We start from the raw sequence: 17,128 nt of genomic DNA, 5'->3' as shown, positions 1-17,128 counted from the left end.
CCATGTCAGTCTACATTACACTCATTCATCATATCCCGAACTTTCAAGTGTCCAAGTGCTAACTCAGCACTCACGGCCCCTTTCAAGGTATTTCTCGGCTGTCGTCCCGACCTCTGGCTTTTTCCTGGGGCAGCCACACGCCACGGTTCCCATCATGTCCTAAGCAGATGACTTGGTGACTTAAAAATCACAGCGTCTCGTGCGAACACATGCATGCCCCTTTAAACTTTAGACCTGAACTTAACCTGAACTACTTAACTCAAACAATCTTCACTTCACTAAAAACCTTCTCATACTGCTGATTGCGTTTGTTTCCCATTTTTGGATTTTAAATCCACATGTTTATACAGTTTATGGGACATCTTGAATAATAGCTTTACATTAATGATATGTTATAATTCCAAGATTAGGCCCAAATGAACCAAAACACTTGAATTTGAATGATTTCAATTTATAACATTCATTTTAACGTAGTGGGCACCTTCCACCAGTGTTTCCAGATATTTATTTAATTATCATTGCTGGTAATTCAATAGTAACAAACCAAGAACATTAAGCACATTTAAATCCACAAGTTTAGCTACTGAACAAATAGATTTTTTTTCCAAAAGTCAACTGTTTTACTTAAGTCTTGATATGTTATTTCATCTATTTTTCTGTCCACAGCTTCAAAAAGAAATGTAAATAGGTCAAAATAGATATCAAATTAAGTCATGGCTTATAACTACGGATGTAACAATTCACTCAACTCCCGATACGATACGATTCACGATACTGGGTTCACAATATGATTCTCTCACGATTTATTTTACAAAATGGGACTGTAGTCAAATGATTGATAATTTTCAAAAGAATCCCTTGATAAACTATTCAAAACAATGCAATTTAACTAAAAATAAATCTTGAATGAAATAAATAAAGGAATAATACAAATGAAGAAGAAGCTTATTAATTTAAATTCTGGTTCTATAGTAAACAATGCAAAACTGCATAATAGTTCTTTTTCAATTTAAAAGTGCAACTGAAAATGTATTTCGTGCCTTAACAAATGGACTTTAAAAAAAAAAAACCGCCATTGCACTGATTTACGTCAGATATTTGTTTGGACCAGCATGCAGCTAATCTAGCAGTGAAGAAGAGATGCTATGCTAGCAGACAGAGCTAATAGAAAAATGTGACTTTACAGATATTCACGTAATATTACAAATATTCTTTCGGTGCTAAAGGGGTAAGGAATCATTTATTAACATGTAACATTAACATGTAAGAGTAGAAGGCGGCCAGAAAGAAAATAGTAGCAGATTCCGCCCGCCGGTACACTGCTGGACAAGAGAAGGGATAAATATATAGCGCCCTCTGCTGTTTAAAAAAAGTACTGTGATTCAATTTTCAAAGTATCGATGTCAATCGTGATACCTATGAATCGATTTTTAACTGCCTTACGATTAATCGTTACATCCCTACTTATAACACCGTTGGCCGCTTTCTTGTAAAAACAAATCCACTTTGATCTGTATGACAGATTTTCAAATAAGTAATCAAATCATATTGTTTTAAAATAAATTAAGATTTAGTAGTTTTATTGTGCTGCTTCAAATATATGCAGGGGACGATAGCTTCACAAAGTCAACATAATCCTATGTTTGCAAATATTTGTCACAAAATGCAGTAAGTGTTGTAACATAAGATGGAATTTAATATCTAATTAGTTTTCAGAAATGATCAACCGTTCATTCAAATTATGATTTTTTTTATCATCATCTCCAATAAAAACACAACAATGGGTAATTCATATAATTGTTTTTCCCCAGAGACAAAAACAATGTATACATTACAGGAAGGTAGATAGACTGACCAGCAGGTCCAAATACCATCAATTAGTCCATCGACAATTTAAAGTTTGCATTGTTTCTCTATGAGCACTGGTATTGTTTGCAGACATGTTGACAGCTGATGCCCGACAGTAAATATAACTGGAAACAAGGCAGAAAGAGAAAATAACATAACTATTTAAAAAAAAAAAAAAAAAAATGATCGTAAACATGTTGGTGTAAATTTGTGATGAAGGAACTGACGTGGCTGCAAAGTGCGAAAAGGCACCAAGTCGACACACACACAGTCAGTGCGCTCTCGTTCCAGGGAAGTAATATAACTCCTTGTTGTACTCTCAGAATGCTCAAATGCCCGACATAACTCACAGCTTCTAACACACACACCCAGACGCACACATGCATCAAGTCCCATCTCATTACACAAAAGTGTAAAATGAACCAACACAAATAGAGGAAGTCATCCCCTAAACGTCTCAACTGGCCATCGCTTCGAAGGCCCAACTCTGTTAAACCAGAGTCCCAGCTCTGTTTCATCCGAGCAACACACACAGTGTGTTTTCTTTTACTGAACTAAAAACATACAATACTTTATTCAGCCTTGTGCAGAGGCACAAGCAGCATTTTTAGAGTCACAACATAGAAGTTATAAGTCTATTGACAGGTGAAACAATTTGTACATTAAAACATATTAACCCCAAAAAAAAAAAAACATGGAAAAAGATGTATTGTCTCTGTTTAATTTGAGTAGACTTTTTTCACTGTGACACAGACTAGTGGTCCCTGTCCATGAGACAGACACAATATCTAAGGGAGGATTGACAAATGCTTAGTTGCAATTTAAACCAAGACAATGTAAGTTCTGTGTAATTTCAAGTTTTTCAATAACTCAAAATGTACTTGTTTTGCCATTGAATTCATTTTTCTAATTGCTTGTCTGAAGAGTCTTTCCTTGACACACAAAAGACCATGTTTAACTAAAACCCTCCAAAGAAACAAGGATAGCTAGATTACATGCTTTTTTCCTTCTTATTCCCACCATAATCCCTTATGTTTTCATGGAGGCACCCTGAGGCATTCCCAGGATTGATATGAGTATGTAATCCCTGCTTGGTATTTTGACTCTGCCCTGTGAACTCCTCTCAGTTGAATGTTCTTGGAATTCCTCCAGGTCAATCAGACGTCCAATCCTCCTCAGCTGACTCTTTTCAGCAGGAAGGCTCTCCACTTTGGTCTAGACATCTCAGCAGACGTCTCTTCATCTACTTACAGCCAAATGAATTTAAACACTGCTGGGGTTTGGGAACTATGTATTCACTTTAAAATATAGATGTTCACCACTTTAAAAACTGATTTGAGCTTTGTAATTGGAATACCTCTACGTGCGTTCACTGTGAGGTTTCTATTTGAGTCATGGGTTAGACAAAGCTCCAACGTTTAGATTTGCGGCCAGTACTTGACCAGTGTCTGAATGTCTGTTCATTTGATATAAAAGCTATTAAAAGAAACCCAACCATGTGCTTTTCATTCACCTAAGATAAAATGAGGGTCAGACACTTATGATAGAAAAATGACATAAGAGTTGGCAGGGAACAGCAAATCAGCTGTTGTAATAGGTCATACTTTATAACATACACAATCATTTAAGGAGTTGTAATCAAGAAAGAAAAACAAACCAAATAATAAAGAAATCATATCGACTTAATTGGCTGTGAGACCTATAGTTGAGAAAATGCTCAATTTCTTCTTCTCTCCTGCTTTATTTACTGACAGAAGTCTTGGTGGGTGTGAGACAATATACAGTATTTGTTACCTTCATTTATTTAATGCTTGATGACTTTTTCCTCTATTGAATAAAGTTAGGCCAACAAAGAGGTATACTTGATCTGACCACACTTCTATGATCAGAATACAATCAGATTAGACTATAAAGTTCAGTTCATTCACTTAGAATAAACTTTGTGGACCAAATGATCAAAAGTGTGTTTACCAAAAGGTGGTTTGACATTTGAGTCACTGAAATGACTGTGGTCTAGCAGCAGGAGATTGAAATGGGATTAAGCAGCGTTCCAGTTAACAACGCTGCCTTTCAGGTGAAAAAAATGGGTGTTAGCTTGAATAAATTAGAATAATTAGATGAAGCAGTGATTAAATTATCACGGTCAAGCTTTATTATTTTGTGCTTTAGATGTTCTATTGTAGAAAAAACTGACAATACTAAAAAACAACAACAACTGGAATACAATTGTCAGGTTTCTGATGGTTTTGCAGTCAAGAAGAACCAATGTCTTTAAAGAGAGTGACTTTTTTTTAGTATGTCAACACAATCTACCACAGAGCTGCTCTTCCTTTGTGAACTTTCTCTCACTGTGGAAGAACTCTTGTACATTTTTAAACGTTCAGTCAGGTGTCAGATGCTACTTCCAGAAAACAGTAAAAGCTAAGTTCAGGTCACATATCTACGTGGGACAAACACGGCCATGATCACATGATCACCCAACAACATTTCCGACTCTTACCAAATAATAGACACGAGTATCTGAATTAGAACTGGTAAATGGGAAGCCGTGATTATTTTCTAGTTTTGTAGAAGTTGCATAGTCTTACTTCAGCTGTACACAAGAAGAAAAAAAAAAAATCAAACATGAGAAAAATATTTGGTTGAACATGAAAAGTTGCCTTGTTTCCAGTTGAATAGTCACATTGTGGGGCATCAGCAGCATTCACACAGAAACAAGAGGTCAAGGTAGCAGCTAAAATTGTCCAACCTTATTGCTAAATTGTTAGTTTAGTAGTGTATTGTGTAGATACAGTATAGCTGAAATGCACACAGGGTACAGAAATGTCCGAAGCAAAGAAAGATAACATAACCTAGAGGAGGGCAGAGGATGTGAGTGGGTGTTATTCAGGCCGTTGATCAAAGGGCTGGAGATCTGCTCTCATGGTGAATGGACGCAGATTTCTCAATGGAGAGATCTGAGGATAAAAGAGAGAATAAATGAAGAGCATTGAAGTCTACTAAAAGCAGTAAAAGCATGAGAGGAGGACTAATGCAGATGCAGGAATATTGTATGTACCTGTATGTACTTATTATTTCTAATTATACAACAGTTAGTTCCGACCAAGTAATTTGATTGGACAACAGACATTGCAAGAGTGCTGATATATCACTCCGCTGTACAGCAGGTCTAAATATCGTTAATTAGTGAGTAAGTTATCCATTTTCTTTCCGTCGGTCGTTAACTCCACCTTCACCGTTTTTTCGATTTTGACAAATAAGCTATCAAAATGTTCAGAAAAATCCAGAGATTTATGCTTTTGTGATTTGTAACTTTTAAACATTTTGAGTTATTAATTTTTTTGTGACGGAATCATAACATAACCTATGGGCTCGTCTATAAACGGTCGCATTTACAGACCTTGGAGTTGCTGTTAGCTTACCAATAAACGGGAAGAGATTCGTCACCTTTACCATAAGTATTGACTAGGCCACTGGGAGTGAGGCCCAAGGCCAAGGCAGGCTGACTTGATAATACTGTATCAAGTTTTTCAGCAGTCAGTGCCTTCTCCTCTTCCTTCTCTCTCCTCTCTGTTTCAGCTGCTCTCTGATCTGTGGTTCACGGCTCAACTAGTCTGGGACACTCTGATGTTCTATCTCTCTGTCCTGTTCTGTTGGTCCTTCTGTCCACTAACCCCAACCAGTCACAGCAGATGGCTGCCACCTCTGAACCTGGTTCTGCTAAATATTTCTTCCTGTTAAAAGGGAGTTGTTTCTTCCCACTGTCGCTAAATGCTTGTTCATGTGGATCTTGTTGGGTTTTTTATTTCTTATTATGAATTTTATATTTTGATAAGCGCATTGAGATGACTTTCTTGAAATTTGCCCTATACAAATAAAGTTGAATTGAATTCAAACTGCGTTGACTTTTCAGCTCCGATCCCATTTTTAGAGTGGATAGCTCCTTAAGCTAGAGTGGAGCTGCTCCAGTTTTTACTTTCAAATCTTAGACCATTCAACCTTTAACATGTTCAGCTAATACATTCAACCCTTTTTAAACTTTTCAACCCATTTCAGCCTTTTTCAACCTTATGGTTAATGTCAAATTATTACAAGGTTAATGCTATTGATAGCTCAATGCTAATGCTAATGCTAGGTTAATGCTAATGCTAGCTAATGCTAATGTGAATTAATGCTAAGCTAAGCCAGTGCGATGCGGGCCAGCACCTGCATCTTAACTTGCATTTTCTTCAGGAAATGCAAATATTCTAGTTACTGTTACATCTTGGGCTAACTACAACACAGTACATTGCTAGGTTAATGCTAATGTTAGGTTAATGCTAATGCCAAGTTAATGCTAATGCTAGGTTAGTGTTAGAGCTAATGCTAGTTAATATTAATGCAAATGCTAGCTAATGTTAATGCTAGTTAATGCGAATGCTAGCTAATGCTAATGCAAATTCAAGCTAAGCTAATGCAGTGCGATGCGGGTCAGCACCTGCATTCTCACTTGCATTTTCTTCAGGAAATGCAAATATTCTAGTTATTGTTACATCTTGGGCTAACTACAATGTTCACTACTGCAGGTCTTAATGCACAATTTGTATTTTTTCAAAAAATCAGATTTTTGTGTGTGTGATCGTTTATATTACATATTAAATGTCTTCAATCAGTTTGGAATATGGACGGAATGCGACACTGAAGTGGCGTGCATGCGGAGAAGAGATCCTAAGGTGACCCATGACCCCACAGGCCAGTGTAGGACTGTGTGTCGCACTGAGAAATGTTCTTTCCAACAGAAGTCAGCGCTTCATAACTTAAAGGAGAGTAAAAAAGAAGAGAGCCAGGTTTATGACTCTAGCCGTTTGCTGTGATAGCTGCTACATCTTTACAGCGGAGTGTTTGGATGCGGAGTCGGAGTCAACGATGGTGGGATAGGGATGTCAGCGGCCTCAATGGTGCAGAGTTCACTTTGAATTTCCAAATGGCAAAGGGAACAATTATTATTATTATTATTATTGTTAATTATTAATTAAATATTAGATTTATGTTGTTTCCGTGTGGTGATGACGTACGGGTCGGATAGAAAATGCCTCGGCCGTCCATACTGCAGTCGCATTGCAATAAAATCAAATTTAGGAGCACATATGAAAGTGACCTGAGTCGGATTTGAAAAAAATCAGAATGGTGTTGTTCAGAGTGTCTTTAATAGATCGGATACAGGTCACATTGGCCTGCAGTGTGAACGTAGCAACACTGTGCTCTCCACTTGTGGAACTATTTTTGTTGATGGAACCAAATGATTAAATAAACAAATAAATCATGAACTCTTGTCACTTATTACTGTTAACTAATAAAATACGGATGTAGAACTGTTTTATAAAAGCATATATAAATATCAGCGCTGGTGTGATTATCTACGACCGAATCACACCAGTGCTGATATTTCATAACCACAGCACTCCCTATCATGTGATATTGCTTATTTAGGTTTGTGAAAATGGCTGCTTTCATTTTTGTTTTTGTCATGCGTTTTACTGTAGCTGAAAATGCATTGGCATTTTAGTCTGTGAAATTATAGGTTATATATCTGCTGATCGGATTCAGCCAAATAAAAGCATGGGCCTCATTTCCCCTTGTTTATTTACAATTATATTGTTATAGAGGTTGGCGCTGCATCTCTACCTCCTTCTCCCCGTTTAGGAACAAGCAGCAGGGGAGGGGGCTATAAAAAGTTGACCCCATCTCAGTCCTGCAGACTCCAGGCTGGAGCTGCAGCAGCATCTGATCTCTATGAGCAGCTGTCCTCCGCCTACATCAGCACAACAAATACTTTACATTGCCTGACCTTTTCCTCCTGCATCACTATCCCAACCATGCCCCTCCATGTTCCTCCACCACGACTGGCTATGCACAAACATGTGAACACACAGTGATCTAGCTCATCTGAGCGCCTGTCCTGCCACACACCATGTTGCATATATCCCTCGAGCTCATGTACCGGTAATCGTAGTTTCTTGCAGGCTTTTATTTTGAAATTAGAAGTGCACTTGTGATATTGTTCTTTTCTCTCTGTTGTGTTGTTTGACTGTTTTTTGAATGTACAGAGTTATAACATGAAATGTATTTTTATTATTAATATAATTAGTATTGTTTATTTATTTATTTATTCAGTTTATTTCCGACATGGTTACATGGTTTTAAAACTAAACTTGTTTAAAGGTTGGCTGAGGAAATCATGAGCTTTCTTCTACGAGAACTGATGATCTGAGCCGTTCTCTTGCTCCCACCCAACACACATTTATTTAAATGTTGATTTTTAAATCCTTGTCCATATCTCACTCTTATGTAGTCTGTGATTCCTTCCCTCTCTTGTCTTTTTCCTGTAGGTGTCCTGGCTTTGGGGCTGAAGGTTCCTGATCTGTAGTTGGTTTGCCTAACAGTTTAGAGCAGAGATAGACAACTTTTATTACAGTGGGAGCCACAAAAATGTGATTTTCTGATCTGAGGGCCATGTTTTGTACAATTTGCTGTCATTGCTGTGTATTTTTTTGTTGTCTTTTTGTCTGCTTTTCTATAGTTTTGTATGTTTTTGGACTCATTTTGTGTATTTTTGATGTTTTGTGTATTTTTGATGTTTTGTGTATTTTTGATGTTTTGTGTATTTTTGATGTTTTGTGTATTTTTCCTGTTTTGTCTTGTGTATAACTATTTTTTTATTTGATGTGATTTTGTATGTTTTGTAGTTATTTTATATTGTTTTTTTTTTTTTTCTAATGCTTGAGCTTTTTTGCCCAGTCCATGACTGCGCTTTTTTAATTCTAATGTCTAGATTGTTCTTTCAAGTGTCCATACAAAGTTATTTTAATTCATAATGTAAATTTCTATAGTTTTGATTTTAGGCTGAGTGGTGATGTTAGTTTTTTGTTATGGCAGGTATGAGATTAGTCTCCAACAAATAGTGGGCCATGTACACCGTTTAACACATACAAATTTGATATCCCATTAACAGTTAACTGACAAGCTTAGGTCTATGCTAGTGGAACCAGAGAAAGATAAAAATATCTGACAACATGAAGCTAAGCTGACAAGCTAACACTAATATGTCCTTACTCGCAATGAATGCAGTCCTTTTATAGGTTTGTATATATACTGTCATCAATTCAGTAGCCTCAAGGTCTCTTAAACAACATTAAACTACAAATACACTGAAGGTAGTGATACATTTGCAGATAACCAGCAAAATTACTCAATTTCCTTTCAGACATTATCTGAGCTACATGCTAGGCTTATAATAAACAAAACAATATTGTATACCATAAAAATGTTACACAAATGTTGTTTTGCTGTTTGAGTTATTCTTAGTCTTATTAATATTGTTGATTTTATTATTGAGCTGTACGCAAAGTTCTTCATGCACTGTGTGGAGAAAATAACCAACACAAATGTGCTCACTTTCCCTTGTTAAGTAGTTCAATTTTGTTTCCCCAAATCATACATTGGAGACATTTTTTGAAGAAAGCGCATCTGGACTATGGGGCGCCGTTTAAAATAAACTGCAATTTTTTTTGCAACATTTAGCAACAAATCACATTTACAAAACATATGTGAATTTTTTTTTACTTTGATCAGATTTACAGGACTACTCGTGAAATTTTTGATATTTACTTTTTTCATAAAAATATAATGTCAATGTTAAATCAAAATTTTAAATCTAAATGTTAAATCTAAATCTAAATGCTAAATATAAAATATGAAATCTAAATGCTAAACAGTAAATCTAAATCTAAATATTAAAAATAAAAGTTAAATCTAAGTCTAAATATGAAATCTAAATCTAAATGTTACATTTAAAGATAAACATTGAATCTAAATGCTAAATAGTAAATCTAAGTTAAATCTAAATCTAAATATTACATTTAAATATAAATGTTAAATATAAATCTAAATGTTAACTATTAAATGTAAATAATAAATGTTAAATATAAATAATTAATCTAAATCTACATGTTAAATGACATTACATTTTTAAAGTCAATATCACAAATCAAAAGTAACATAAAAAAATTAATATGCATTTTTTAGATGTGGTTTCTTGCTAAATGTTGTGAAAAGTTGCTATATTTTCAGCATGTGCCACTTTACAATCGACACCCTATACTGAACTGCCCAAAGATTTCTGCCTGTGATTCTGAGGGAAGTGCGGTTCACTGTTAGTGGACATTTTGCAGGATAAATAGGTATATGAAATATATTATGAAATATAGATTCCTGGATTACATTTTACAGTGTACTACTGCATTTTATATCTGTTTACTTAAACATTTGAACAAAAAATCAGTTACTTTGACAGTTTTAATAATGATATTTCATACCCAAAGTTATTCCCTCTGTATTTAATGTGAGGAGTAACTCAGTCATAAAACAGAAATATAAGTGATGTTGTTCGAACTAATTTTATCTTGTGAAACATCACAAAGACGGCACAAGCACGTTAATGACCTGTAAAGTTAAAGGCGTATTTATTTTAAAGCATTAAGAACTGATGAGGAATAACTCGAAGTAAGGTGTCACCAACAGGAATACTTTCCTGTGACACTTTCTAGCCCTGAGAATAAACCGGGTATAAACAAACTCGTCTCACACCATCGAAATAGATTGACGATGTGTAATGCAGAGAAAAGCTGTGAGTCGTCACTGAAATTCCAATCCCATAGCCTCTATAGCCGAGCTCAGAGGAGTCAGGTTACCTGTCATGAAGCTACTGCATGTCTATTAACACAGACGTGACACCAGAGAGCCGCTCTGCTACTTTAGCAACGCTTTAAACTCACAGACAAATAACTGATATTAAATACTGATATCCTCCATCATTTTCTTTTAGATAAAATCATGTGTCAATGATCAAACGTTCACTCTGAAAACAAAGGAAAAAGGTTGAAATTGCCACTTGAATGTTGGTTACATCGCCATTGTAAACATTCCGTTTGTTGACATATAGTGCATTGCATTGTGGGATGTGGAGTCAGGTATATACTGTATTAGTGTTTTTACTTCATTCTAACATCACGGGGAATACCAGGAACAAATAAACAAATACAATGGTGTCAAGCTAGTCACTGTCCTCCTTGAAGAAGAAGAAGAAATCAGTAAAAATGCTACATTGATGTAGGGCTGGGTGATATGGACCAATAGTCTTATTTGGATTTTTTTTTTTCTAATGGCAATATTCAATATAAACTTTGATATTTTTAACTCAATAAAGGCAAACCAGAAAGACAATTCTTGGTTAAATTTGCTGATGCAAAATGCCACACAGGCACATTTATGAACAAGCAGCTGAACAATATGTGTCTAAGGGACAGCACGTGTGAGTGAGTTCTGTAGTGTGGCTTGTTTAGGGGAAAGTCTGGGTTTTGACGCACTCAGCAATCCACCCTAAAACAAGTATTTTGATACAAAATAAGCTACAAAATAAAAATATGTTGATATAGGCGATATTGTAATTATCTATATCGCCAAAATAAAACTCTCGATATATTGTCCAGGCCTACAATGATGTGTATGTGGGTTAATTGTCTTCTAAATAAAAAAATGCTCCTGATATACATTCTCTGAGACTAAAGTTTGCATCTTTAAATGTATGAATGTTTATCTTGAAACCTGTATATATTAAACTTGTAATATTTTAAAGTTCATTTTGGATGATACTATGGGCTACACTACCAAAATTCATAGTGCTGGAACACACTTCTTTAAACCACATTTCTTATATTTAATATTTTGATGCACTCAGAAACAGAGAAGAAGAGATTGGAAACTACAAACTAAAGCTTCTTTTGGTAGGAAAGGTTATTGCACAGTTGCAGGGGTGGGGTCAATTATAATTGTAAATGCCTAATTGATAATAAATTACAATTATGGTGTAATTATAATTGTAATCTAAAAAAAATTGCTGTTTTAATCGTAATCAAATTGTAATTGAGTTCAGATTATTGACTTTGTAATTGTAATTGCCATGAAAATCCTATGAAAACTGTCAATTATAATTTAATGCAAAACTGGGGAACCATGTTACAGTTCTATGTACAGTTATACATATATGTAGTTAACGATTATTAAAATATGTTTTATATCAAGCTTTCCCAAATTTGACCATTTAAAGAAAAATGTAATTAAGGGGGTATACTGACACAAAAATGACTCAGATGCCCACACCAAATATATTAATACCTATATTTTCATTGATAAGGATTCCTAACAGGTAACCAATATACAGTATAGGAAAGAAATTAAATGATTTGTTTTTTTGTGTATTTTACAGCTGATTTAGGACCCGTTATCATAAGAGGTAATAACACAAGGGGAAGGTTAACTTTTATTAGGTTATTTATTTCAAGCTTAGTAATTGTGATTACATTTTCTCGAACTTTTGTAATTGAGAATTTAATTGGAATCGGCTTTCTAAGGATACACATAATTGTAATTTAATTTTAATTGGAAAAACGCTGGTAATTGTAATCGTAATTGAATTGTAATTTAACATGGGTAATTGAAACCATAATTGTAACTGACCCCAACCCTGCATGGATGTGTGCACAGAAACCTTCACCATGGCTGTGGCTGTAGAGTTTATGCTGACTTACATGTGAAGGTGCTGTGGTGTTGGTCACCGATGCTCCACTACAAAGCTCATCGTTGTTCCATCAAAGGAGGGAGGGGCGATGATTCTTGGACCTTGCTGCGTTGTGATGCTGATGACTGGCTTTCTTTCGGAGCTCAATGTGCCACTTTTAGTGGTCATGTGACCAAAACTCACAGGCAGATGCAGCGGTCCCTGTGAAGCTCCTCCTACTGTGCTGTACTGCACACTTTCTGTGCCGGATGGGATAGTTTCCAGACGGGGGCCTCTGGCGTTGGTTGAATGTTCTCCTCCAAGATCCTCTGAGTGACAGGGCGATGGAGGCAGCAGCACTTGGGCAGCTAATGAAGGCGAAGGGATGAAGCTGGGGTAGATCATGTAGGCGGGAGCATATCCTGTGGGGTGGGCCAGAGCCAGGGGGGACAAAGACAGTGGCACAGGGGTGACGGGGGTTACAGGAGAAACAGGTGAATGAGACATGGGCACCTCCACATACTGGCCTGTCTCAGGGTCAAACAGTCTCTTTGTAGTGGCTTGTATGGGAGTGTCCACTAGGTAATAATGACCAGTAGTGGGGTCCAGAAGCATCTTGCGCTGCATTTGTGGGGCAGTGTCTGTAGGTGAGGTGGGTGACAGTGTGGGTGCACAGGGGGAGATGTGCAGTACCTGCTGTTGTCTTTGTGGCCCTGCTGCTGTAGGGTGGTGGTAGATGGTTAAAGGAGATATTATCTGCTCAGGTGCAGTGCTGACACTCACATTGTTTTTACTAACGTCAGACACACACTCCTGATTCAGCTCTTTCACCTCATTTGTATTCCTCAACCCTGGGATTGTTAAATAGTTCTCAGAGTCCGGGCAGCCCTGTGTGAGGGTGGGATTAGGAACACTGACTTTAACTTTCCCCTGCTCTACCAGGCTCTGCTTTGGCGGCTCTGTTTTCACACACAAAGGAGCAGCTGGTGTCTTGAAGCTTTTCAAAGCAGACGATGCCTGCAGCAAAGAGCTTTGTGGTACTAGTTTACTATTTGAACTAACACTGATGTTGGCCTTGTTGCCAAAATGAAGGATGCTTTTATTAGTGAAAGTTTTACTTTGTTGTGCTTTGATATCATTGCTGTTATAAGGAAGATGTATGATGTTCATTTCTCTGTTTACTCCCTGTGTGATCCCGGGGTCTGGGGTGTTGTTTCCATTCTGAGGAACCACATTGATGTTTGACCTCCCTGGTTCCTCTACACTGGGCTTTTCCCTGGCAATATGTGACAACACATGACTGTCTGCAATGGGACGCGGAGTCTGACTTTTACGTTTCCACTCATTTCTATCAAATACATAAAGCTGCTCCATTGTTTTGACCGCTGCTTTAAGTTTCTCCAGTGCGTCCTGCTTTGGTATTGTGGGTTCGTTTCTTCTTTCGACAGGCTCATTTGTTTGCTTGTCCTGCCTGTGTTTGGCTGGTTTTTTGTCAAGGTTTGGTTGAATCTCGGCGTGGTCAGGGTGTCCCTGCTGCTTGGCTGAAGCATTCTGCTCTTTGTTAGTCACACAATGAGGCCTGTTGTCACTATGAGATACTTCAGGAACGGTTTCTATCTCTGTCAGGTTCTCTGGTGTTGTTGCTGTCTGTGACTTAGTTTTAACAGAATTGCATTTAATTACAATGGGGGATGGTAATACATGTTTACCTGGTTCATTTTTTACCTTTTCCTCAGCTTTGTCAGCTGCTATGGAGCTTTTATTTTCACTATTGTCCAATGAAACAAAGCGATAACAACTTTTGACCAATTTGCGAACATCCCTGACTTGATATATTGGTGTTTGTAACTTATATTTGTTTTCTCTTATATCCCTAACTGTAAAACTGGGAACTCTGTCGGCTGCTGACAGTATGTGGCATTTGCTATTGTCTGTTGCTCTCAACGTGTTTACATTGTAGCTTATTTTTGGGGTTAATAGGCTTGCAATATTTAGTGTACAGCCTCGATTTTCCTTTAAACTTCTCAGGCATATTTTGATTTCAGGTGTTTTACCTCCTTTGTCCTTCCCCTCCATGACCTCTGTGTTACCACTGTTTGTAGTTTTCAGCTCTTTTTCACACTCCTGAGGGCTGACAGGAGCCTCTGTGGCAGGCTCATGTCCCGTTAGATCTTCGGTGAGATCTGGATCATTTGAAACAAGTTGACAGCTTGGAACAAACACCAGTTTTGTCAGCATGCTGCTGGTGTCCTGTCCACCGGATGAAGGTGGCTGAGTGTCACTCTCATGTGAAGGTTCAGGATCCTTTCCAGACCCGGACTCAGCTTCTTTTAATACACTAAAGGCACTACCTTGACTGTGGATCAGTTGGACTTTTTTAGCCTCATTTTGTGCCTTTTCTTCTTCTTCTGCTGCTGCTTTGCTGTTCTCCTCTGCAGAACAAAAGGAACCAAGTCTACTCCTTTCCAGCCTTTGATCATCAGCTGAACTTACAGTAAAAGCTGAGCCTGTCTCTGACGTTTGCCGCTGCAATCCTCTACCTTGCGTTTTGTCTTTAACTCCGTCGTGGTCTCTGATCTGAAAACAGGGGGAAGCTGCTGGATACGTGTCACAGATTTCTCCTCTTTCCATTTTGCGCTCTTGCTCAAACTGCATCTTCTTAGAGATCACATTTTTCAGAAGACTTGAGGCGAATATGGCCTTCTTGTGGGATTCCCCCACGCTGTCTGTGTGATATTGCATTTTACACCCCGACCTTGCCAGCACAGTGTCGGTGACCTGCCCAGATCGTACCTTCCTGGAGCTTTTGGAGCCTCTGCCTCCTTCCACACAGCGAAAATTCAGCGTCACTCCGCGCTGCGCAGGCTGAGGATGGATGTGTTTACTATATGATGATGCCTGCTGTGATGTTGTCCTTTGGTTAAACGCATAAAATGTTGTTGGGGTTGCTTTTATCCCTGGAAGAGATTTACCGTTCAACTTGTTGTCCAGGCTGTTATTCATTTCCAAAGTTGCGCTGGAAGTCTTGTGCGCAATTACGCTGCGCTCTGATCCCCGGGATACGTTTCCATAGTTCCAGTCCACATACGCAGACCATTTATTTAGTCCTAATTCCGACACAGAGGATTCACTGGAGGTGCTGAGATTGATGGCATCAAAGTATGGACACGCTAAGCTTCGGAAAGATTTGGCGGTCAAATTACGCACCTCTTTATCAGCGTCGTCCAGTTCACTGATGGAGCTGGAGGCCCCGCTTGAATACTCATTAATATCTTTCCGTCTCAGTTTGGTTGGAAGGTGCTGACGGCCCGGGGCAGGGATGAAATACTGGGCTCTGTCGCACAGGGGAGCCGGTCTGGCGCCAGGGTTCACCAAAGCGTAGTGGCTCCTGTCTGCAGACGGTTGTGTGTATCCACAGCTGGTGCTGTCAAAGACGCTGATGGGGTCGGTCACCGCCCTGGAGGACGTCTTTATTGATAAGTGGATCTCCCCCGCGTTAGTGTCCTCCCTTTGGTGTTTGCACTCACTCTCGTCTGAGCTGGCGCACAGATCGCTCTCCTCCGGCTCGGTGCTGACAACAGGTCCACCCAAATTAGACTGCACTGTCGCCAGGCTCCTGCCCTCCAGGATCAGAGTACCCTCCTGGGTGTCATCGCTCTCGAAAGAGGCGTAATCCACAAAGGAGTAAACAAGGTTATCATCTTCGAATTCCCAGCGGGTCCCTCGGCCCAGGTCGTAATCCGCGTCGTGGTCGAGCTCGGCCAGTTGGATTTCGTGCGTGGTGATGTAGTGGGACTCGTCCTCCACCGTGTCTGACAGCACGGACTCGGTGGTGCTGTTCCGACACATGTCGGTGTACTGCAGCTCCTCAGCCTCACTGCAGTCACTGCGCTCCAGCTCAGCCTCAGAGTCCTGGTCTGCTTTGGAAAGTTTGGTCAAAGTTTCCAAAGGAGGCTTGACAGGTCCAGACCCAGACCCAGGGCCCAACTGCTGGCCTTTGTCTGCACGAGGCCCTTCTTCACATAGATCAATGAGATCCTCTGAAGCGGATTCACTGATAGTTTCGTGATCCACCTGCTTGGACACTGACGCATGGTTTCCGTCACCGGTGAACGTGACTTTCACCGTTTTGGGGCCGTCGGGCTTCATGTCCAGGTCCACATAGTTGGACTCGTCACTGTTGGTCTGAGGTGGTCGGCCCTCGCTGTCCCCCATGTGATCTTTCTCTTTCATGTCGTTCATGTGCAGCTTTCTGTACAGTCCAGTGTCATCTCGGTAGGTGAGAGTTTCCTCTGCTGCCTCCATTGTGTCCGGTGGTACCGTCAGGTGGTCTTGGTCTACGATGTTAGCCTGACACCGGACGGAAAACTCTGAGTGCTGGAGCAGAGGACTGAGAGAGAGAGAGAGAGAGAGAGAGAGAGAGAGAGAGAGAGAGAGAGAGAGAGAGAGAGAGAGAGAGAGAGAGAGAGAGAGAAGGGGGTTTCAATACACTATATATATACATATACTAGAGGTGGGACGATAAGCAATGATACTCGATAACAATGCAAGATGATACTTTTTGAGAGAAAAAAGACAGTTTGAAACATAATCATGCCTTTATTTGACTAACTCTGAACATACTTATATACAGTATACTCTGAATATACTATGTTTCTTTTCAACACAAGTGAACATCAATTAAAG

At 38.8% G+C, this 17,128-nt stretch overlaps 1 protein-coding gene across 2 annotated transcripts; it reads right to left on the bottom strand.

The window, feature by feature from the left end:
• Nucleotides 1–1,559: 1,559 nt before the first annotated feature.
• c1h4orf54 (chromosome 1 C4orf54 homolog) lies at nucleotides 1,560–16,835 on the bottom strand. Of its 2 annotated transcripts, XR_003674082.1 has the most exons (3): nucleotides 12,474–16,835; nucleotides 8,170–8,263; nucleotides 1,560–4,805 (listed from the first exon to the last, which is right to left on the bottom strand). XR_003674082.1 is itself a non-coding variant. In XM_028446794.1 (2 exons), the coding sequence occupies exon 1, from the start codon at nucleotides 16,745–16,747 to the stop codon at nucleotides 12,497–12,499; it is 4,251 nt and encodes a 1,416-aa protein (XP_028302595.1). In that variant the 5' UTR covers nucleotides 16,748–16,835; the 3' UTR covers nucleotides 1,560–4,805; nucleotides 12,474–12,496. The 2 variants fall into 2 exon arrangements, 1 of the variants encoding a protein (XP_028302595.1); XM_028446794.1 differs by lacking the exon at nucleotides 8,170–8,263.
• Between the last annotated feature and the right edge of the window lie 293 nt (nucleotides 16,836–17,128).

This window comes from Gouania willdenowi, chromosome 1 (assembly GCF_900634775.1).
Source record: "Gouania willdenowi chromosome 1, fGouWil2.1, whole genome shotgun sequence".
NCBI lineage: Eukaryota > Metazoa > Chordata > Actinopteri > Blenniiformes > Gobiesocidae > Gouania > Gouania willdenowi.
The sequence above is the reverse complement of the archived record's forward strand: the minus strand, read 5'-3'. Positions and strand labels throughout refer to the sequence as shown.

Bases quoted from the DNA above. Each gene is read 5' to 3' on its own strand.
- c1h4orf54 (XM_028446794.1), bottom strand. From the start codon at position 16,747: ATGGAGGCAGCAGAGGAAACTCTCACCTACCGAGATGACACTGGACTG.